The 7,500-nt window shown below is 42.8% G+C and overlaps 1 protein-coding gene across 1 annotated transcript in view; it reads right to left on the bottom strand.

The window, feature by feature from the left end:
• The window catches only part of LOC116673800 (CLIP-associating protein 1), a gene marked incomplete in the record, with an annotated part of 89,945 nt that overhangs the window by 30,300 nt on the left and 52,145 nt on the right, over nt 1-7,500 (bottom strand). The window contains 3 exon segments of the mRNA XM_032506069.1: nt 62-157; nt 3,067-3,273; nt 5,368-5,414. Coding sequence (XP_032361960.1) covers nt 62-157; nt 3,067-3,273; nt 5,368-5,414 — 350 coding nt within the window.

Here is a 7,500-nt window from a genome sequence, read left to right as displayed (position 1 = left end):
GATGCCATTAATCCCCAACAGGAGGCTAACATCCAATCAGAAGACACGAGGAGCTGCTCACGTTGAGACTGCGAGACGACTTTCCCTCGGCTCCTTCCCCGGGTGTCTGTCACGGACGGACCGGTTCCCGAACTCGTTCTTCTGGTCCGTACTCGACCTGGAGACGCAGAACACAGAAACTTTACACTCACATCCGACGACTGCTTTGGTTTGGAAGTTTTCTACACTTCTTCCATGCAGACTGAAATCACATCTGAGATCATAAGGAGGGAAACGGGACAGAAGATACGAGAAAGGGAGCGGTGGTCTCCATGAAATATGAAAGACATGTGATTCATGGAAAAAAAGCTGTGCTTCTTTTTGTCTCTGACCCTGGAAAAAAATCAACATGGAATCTTAAAAATCCAACATCCAGAGCCAAAGGACACATGATTAACCAAAACCACATTAAATTAAAATCCTAACTTAACATCTGACCGGGTTTGTTTCCATCTCAGAAGAGGACTGTGTTAATTTGTGTTTACTTGTTTTTGTGTGTTTTTGCTGTTATTTAAGAAGAAAATGCTGCTGCTGTAATAACGTAATTTCCCCGTTGTGGGATGAATAAAGTCTAATCTCATCTAATCTAATCTACAGTATATATATCTTTCTTTGTTTATAAATACATGACGATAGGTGGAAGGAAAGTCCAGCAGTAGCCGAAGGTTTTGCTCAATAACGAACCACGAACGAGTCTTTCTAATGACGTATTTTCACAGTCTGACACTTCTACAGTTTTACAACTAACTGACACTTTAACTTGCAAAGTTATCTTTTAAATATATGAACATCATGTGTGTATTTCATGGCTCAATTGCAGGATATTTCAAGCACGGCAGCCTGAGTTTCTTTTCCTAGTTTTTCTGATCTGAGTTAAGAAATGTACAGATAACCTGCTATTCAGCTCTAGAAGTTACTTTAGACTTGTTTGTTTTTAGACTGACTTTGGATTTTATCTTCCGTTGTCACAGCAATACTTTTCTTATTTCTAGTTCCTAGTTTTGTTTATGATCCTGTGCTCTCTAAAGTCAATGAAGCGTGTATGTTAAGAAATTTGATTTCTCCAGCAGAAATCCCTGAAGTGTTAACATGACATTTTATGTCTGATTACTGCCAAAAATGGACAATAATCAGATTAGTTAAATACGTGGAAACGCACTCATTGGAAGCTGTCCAGCTTTCAAATTGTCCAATTGGACAAATCGGTCTCTTGTCCTGTTGTCAGTCCAGTTGAAGTATTTATTTATTTTTTCAAATACTTACTAGTCTCTCCCCCTTTACATATCTTTTCTGAAATAACGTCCCCATTGTGATCCACCGGAAAGGGGGCAGGGGGAGTGGGGGGGGGACTTTGCCTCTCTATTGCATACTTTTGACCAGTGGTTCCCAAACTTTTTCAGCTCGAGACCCAAAAGAGAAATTTGGTGTCTCCCCGGGACCCAGATTTACAAAAATACACCACGAATCATGGTGACATCTACATGTTTAAACTGTGGACAAAAGACGGAACAAACCATGAATTTAAATGTGTATGAAGAATATTTATTCCATTATAAAAGTAAACAAAAACAGAAAAGGTCTCTATTCTCCTTTCTGGGTCTCACCCCTTTCTCAACTCATGTTCTTATCCCCTCCCATCATCCCTCAGTACCCACACCAACATATTTGGTACTGAGTTGTACCAACGTATTTTTAAATAATGCTGACTTGACTTTAATGAGATGTGTGTGACTTATTGAAGATATCAACCAGCTGATCTAGTCTAGGTTCGGTTTTTGAAAGTGCCCCACTTTTCCGAGGTCACGCTGAGCCTGTAGTCTGTTCTCTGTCAAATGGCGACCCAAGAAAAACGGGTCTGCGACCCATTTTGGGTCCCGACCCTAAGTTCGGGAAACATTGCTGTGGATTGATCCAAGTGTAGGAGACAGGACACCATGCATAGACAGTCCATGCATTGACAGTTCCATCACAGACGACCACCGTTACACGACTGATGGGGAGCAAAACAACACACCGAGGAGGCACGGAGGAGGAGCATCACTCCCCCCCCCCACCCCCGCCCACACATGGAGACACACAGCACACAGCTTACCATCTGCGTTTACAGACCACCAGCCGTCTGACAGGTGGAGCCCGGGACAAACACAACAAGGATCAGGGTCAAGAGGGTTAAGCTTGAGATATGCTTGACAAAAGAAGGAACAGCTGGGATGCAGGAAATGTGACTGTTGCAACTGTGAGTGTTGTCTGATTTGATGTCATGTTATTTGACAAAGATCCATAAATAGTCTGTGTTAAGAGAAAGACGTCTTGTGTCCCACATTCGATTACGCAGTGCACTTATCCTGCAACGCACACTGAACTCACTTTAAATATAATATATATATCAAACAAGGCAATGAAGAGATACAACTGTGTGTTCCTCGCCTTGATTATTGATAAATGGAAGAACTCGAGTCATGAGATCGACCACGTTTGCAGCTTGAAGTTCTTTCATGGTACTTCAGTGCATCTGGAGCTCTTTTTAATTACAACAATTAAAGACATTGGTTGGATCTTGGAGAAAATTGGTTGAGTATAATTCACACCTTTTGTACGACAAATGTTAAAAGTTCTACATATCAGTACTACATTTTTTTCATGCTACATGAATCTCACACATCGATATAAACACTGAGCTGCAGGTAAACAGCTTTAAAAGTCATAGTTCAAGTAAAGAAACATTACAGAATAAAACATAAAAGATAGAAGACATGAGATGGTATTTGTCAGTGATTAGGTTTAGAAGATGATCTTAGATTTTTTTAATTAAACAGATTGATTTCATAGACTTTTCTTTATGCATACTTGTATTTTTAAGCTAAATGTGCCTGCTAACACTGCAAATACTAACAGCTCCACAATACAAGCGACAGCTATCCATATCGTTTGTGGCGTGAAGCGTATATGTAAAAAGTAGTTCTCATGTAGTTAAATCGCCCCGCGTGATTTCAAACACGTCGATGTTTAAAACGCAGCGTGTCTCACCCAGCGAAGCGTAGGACCCGGGGGGGAGGGCCGAGGCCGAGCTGAAGGGTGGGGCCGACGGCTGCATGGCGGAGGACACGGCGGGCATCCGGGTGCGGGCGGTGGCGGTGGCGGAGGCCGCCGCGTTGACGTCTACGTCGCTGCGAGAGCGCTGCAGGGAGCCTGGAGAGGAGGCTGCAGCCGGCGGCCTGGTGTGGGAGGCTTTGGCTGGAGGAGGTGGAAACAGACTTAGTTACCAGCATCCGATACAGCATGAGAAGGAGAAAAAACAAGAATACAACACAAAAAACACAATGATCGTAATGATGCACAGGACACCACACGGTACGTGTGGTCACATGATTTTTTGAGGTGACCGGGGGTGGGAGGTGAAAGAACAAAAATAAGGTCCCCGAGGCAGTCAGGTCGGAGGGGGGTAGGGATAGGGACTAGAGGCTGACATTTTTTCGGGAATCCCACGGGTCACGGGATTCCCGTGGGATTCCTGCAGGATGGGAGTCATATTTACTATTAATCACGGGATTTGGACGGTACGGGATGAATGGTTAACGGGAGCAGACGGGAGCGGGAATCAACCGATAGCAAAGACGACAAAAAATCTAAATGCACCTAAATGCAAAAAAAAAGTAAATGGACCATTTTGTAGTTTCCTTTTAATACGCCTACAATGTAACGCAATTAAAAAAATACACACTACACGACCCAGCCGTCCCAGAAGCCATCGGTGCTTTTTGTCACGGCCTACCGCCGTAGTTCAAAGAGCAGCGATGGAGGGAGCTAACAGCCGCGGGGACGTCCATGTGGCAAAAAAATGATCTACAGCGCAAAAGTCAGATGCAATGACATGTCTGTTAAGTTCACAGAACTGGTCGGAAAGTCTGAAATATGAATGAAGTTTATGAGAGTAGAACGTGACGGTGATAGCACGACGTACGCTGCTTGTAAGACGTGCTTAGTCTCAGTCACGTACGCCAGGGATTCAGGGACCGGCGGTCTGAAGAGGCACACCGGCAAGGCTCAGGAGGGAAGGGATCGGCCGAGCATCGCTTCGTTCATCAAGCGAAAACTGCCGTCAGGGGTCAAGTCTCGTCTGACCCTCAAAATCTCTCGCGTGTAAATGGGAGCGGTCCAGGAGCGTGAGTCAGTTGGAACAGGAGCGGGATGGGATGGGATTAGTTTTTAAACTTTGGTCTGGGAGGGGGACGGGACAGGAGTGAAATCCACTCCTGTGTCATGATCTAGAGGACGGGGTGTATGTGGGTCTGTGTGTGTGTGTGTGTATGTGTGTGGGTCTGTGTGTGTGTGTGTATGTATGTGGTTTGTGTGTGTGTGTTGGTAGTGGGTCTGTGTGTGTTATGTATGTGGGTCTGTGTGGTGTGTGTGTGTATGTATTTGGGTCTGTGTGTGTGTGTGTGTTGTGTGTATGTGGGTCTGTGTGTGTGTGTGGTGTGTGGTGTGTGGGTTGTGTTGGTGTGTGTGTGTGTGGTTCTGTGTGGTGTTTGTGTGTTGTATTTGGTCTGTGTGTGTGTGTGTATGTGTGTCTGTGTGTGTTGTGTGTATGTATTGTGTCTGGGTGTGTGTGTGTGTTATGTGGGTCTGTGTGTGTGGTGTATGTGTGGGCTGTGTGTGTGTGTGTGTATGTGGGTCTGTGTGTGTGTTGTATGGGGTCTGTGGTGTGTTGTGTTGTGGGTCTGTGTGTGTGTGTGTGTATTGGTCTTGTGTGTGTGTTGTGTTAGGTGTGTGGGTCTGTGTGGTGTGTGTGTGGTGGTGAGGTGTGGGGCGGCGGACTGTCCGTGTTGTTGTTACAAAGAGTTCAGTTCAGTCCGGCCTTGAAGAGACAAAGAAAAAATAAAGCTGCAGGTTGTTTTCCCGCTCGGGTGAAGGGGGGGGGGGGGGGGGGGGGGGGGGGGCGGCAAAAATGACAATCAGTTTAAATCCAATTTAGATTGATTCGGTGGCATTGTCCGAATCAGCAATAATCAGCAGTTTAACAGTCAGTCTCTTCTTCCTGTTATGCAGTGCACTTAATCTGCAACGCACGCTGAACTCACTTTTAAATGTTCAGCAATGAAGAGACACTACTGTGTGTTCCTCGCCTTGATTAATGATAACTGGAAGAAAATTGAAAAGTCATCATGGATTCTACGTGAGAGAGCTGCTGCCACTAAATCACTTATTTTGCACTTGTGATCAACGGTTTCCAACTCTAGAGTCTTCAGCTGACACTAAAACTATGTTTTGGACATTAACTTGACCAATTACCTGATGCTGGGAATGAATTAAGAGGACAAAATGACTCACATCTCGTTGTCCCGCCTCCAAAGGTGTTTTTTACAGACAGCGGTCGGCTGAGGAAAACCAAAAGCAAAAAGAGATAAATAAACTTACACCAACCTTTTGTTCCAAGTTACAAAAAACGAAAACTTGTGACGTTAAAATATGTGGAAATATAACATGATATCCTCCACTAATAGAAAAAGATATGACGAGACGCATATTCGCTGCTACTGTGAATAAAAACAAAACAGCTTTTAACAGAATATTAACATACTGTTCATCACCTGTGTCACTTACAGAATAATGTAGCACACAATCATCAATGCAGAGGCTATTAATGTGACAGAAACGGCACAAAGATCAAAGCCGGGCTCAGACAAAGAGAAGATTTTAACACTGAAAACAAGATGAGACAGGAAACTTATTGAAAATTATCTCATGACGACTGGCGTGTGTCCTTAGCACGATGACAATGGTCGACAAACGGGACAAAAAATACTATTTTTTTAGACATTTGTTATTAATTAATTGCACAAAACAAGTCAGATGTCCTAATCTACTAAAGAAGCTTAACATGGAAGCAAATAAAAGACGTAAGACTTTGAATTTTAACAGCAACTGAATACTTAATATTGACATATTTTATTTTGAAAGTGACGCGTCTGAATGTATTTGCTCTGAATTCACCTCTTTGAAATTTGAAATTCTCGGTCTCCACTTTAAAAACCTGAATTTCTCTACATATTTTTCAATGTTTATAGTATATACATGTGTGTATTTATGTGTTGTTGTGTTGATGGAGACGCTACAATGTTAGCATTGCCCTGATTAATCCAAACTGCACTCAGAAAACAAGCATTTTAAAAAGTTGTTTGCTTCTAATCATGTGGACAGACCAGTATGAATTCTTTTCATAAATCATCATCATGATTTTGCTATTTCAGGATACTTTAAATTTGTTCAATGCAAATTAAATAACAACATATATCGTTATGCACCTGGAACAAAGCAGCAATAGTGGTTATTTCAGCTATTTTGATGACAGAAAGTAACCTTGTTACACATCTGCCTCTGCACGCGCCATAAAATACTGATGAAATCGGCTCTTTAATTGCCAAACGGTGTCATCTTGATGCAGTCAGAGTCTACGATGCAAGCAATTAATCTATGTACAGCCGAAATAATAAAGTGCTTTAACCCTCATGTTGTCCTCATGTTGTCCCCATGTTGTCTTCATGTTGTCTTCATGTTGTCTTCATGTTGTCTTCATGTTGTCTTCATGTTGTCTTCATGTTGTCTTCATGATGCCCCCATGTTGTCTTTATGTTGTCTTCATGTTGTCTTCATGTTGTCCTCATGTTGTCCTCATGTTGTCCTCAGTTGTTTATTCATGTTACCCTCATGTTGTCTTCATGTTGTCTCATGTTGTCCCCAGTCCTTTCATGTTGTCTTCATGTTGTCATCATTTTGTCCTCATGTTGTCTTCATGTTGTCCTCATGTTGTCCTCATGTTGCCTTCATGTTGTCCTCATGTTGTCCCATGTTGTCTCATGTTGTCCTCATGTTTTCCTCATGTTGTATTCAGTTCCCCCATGTTTGTCTTCATGTTGTGCCTCATGTTCCCCATGTTGCCTTCATGTTGTTTCTGTTGTCATGCATGTTGTCCTCATGTTGTCTTCATGTTGTCCCTCATGTTGTCCTCATGTTGTCTTCATGTTGTCCTCATGTTGTCCTCATGTGTCCTTCATGTTGTCCTCATGTTGTCCTCATGTTGGTATTCATGTTGCCTCATGTTTCTTCATGTTGTCCTCATTTGTCCCCATGTTGCCCTCATGTTGTCTTCATGTTGTCCATCATGTTGTCCTCATGTTGTCTTCATGTTGTCCTCATGTTGTCCTCTGTTGTTTCTTCATGTTGTCCTCATGTTGTCCCTATGTTGTCATGTCACTGTTGTATTCATGTATCCCTCATGTTGTCTTCATGTGTCCTCATGTTGTCCCCCATGTTGCCTTCATGTTGTCTTCATGTTGTCATCATGGTCTTCATGTTGTCCTCATGTTGTCCTCATTTTTGTTTCATGTTGTCCTCATGTTGTCCTCATGTTGTCTTCATGTTTGTCTCTCATGTTTGTCCTCATTTTCGCTTCATGGTGTCTTC

This window comes from Etheostoma spectabile, chromosome 24 (assembly GCF_008692095.1).
Source record: "Etheostoma spectabile isolate EspeVRDwgs_2016 chromosome 24, UIUC_Espe_1.0, whole genome shotgun sequence".
Lineage (NCBI taxonomy): Eukaryota > Metazoa > Chordata > Actinopteri > Perciformes > Percidae > Etheostoma > Etheostoma spectabile.
This window is presented reverse-complemented; position numbering and strand designations above follow the sequence as displayed.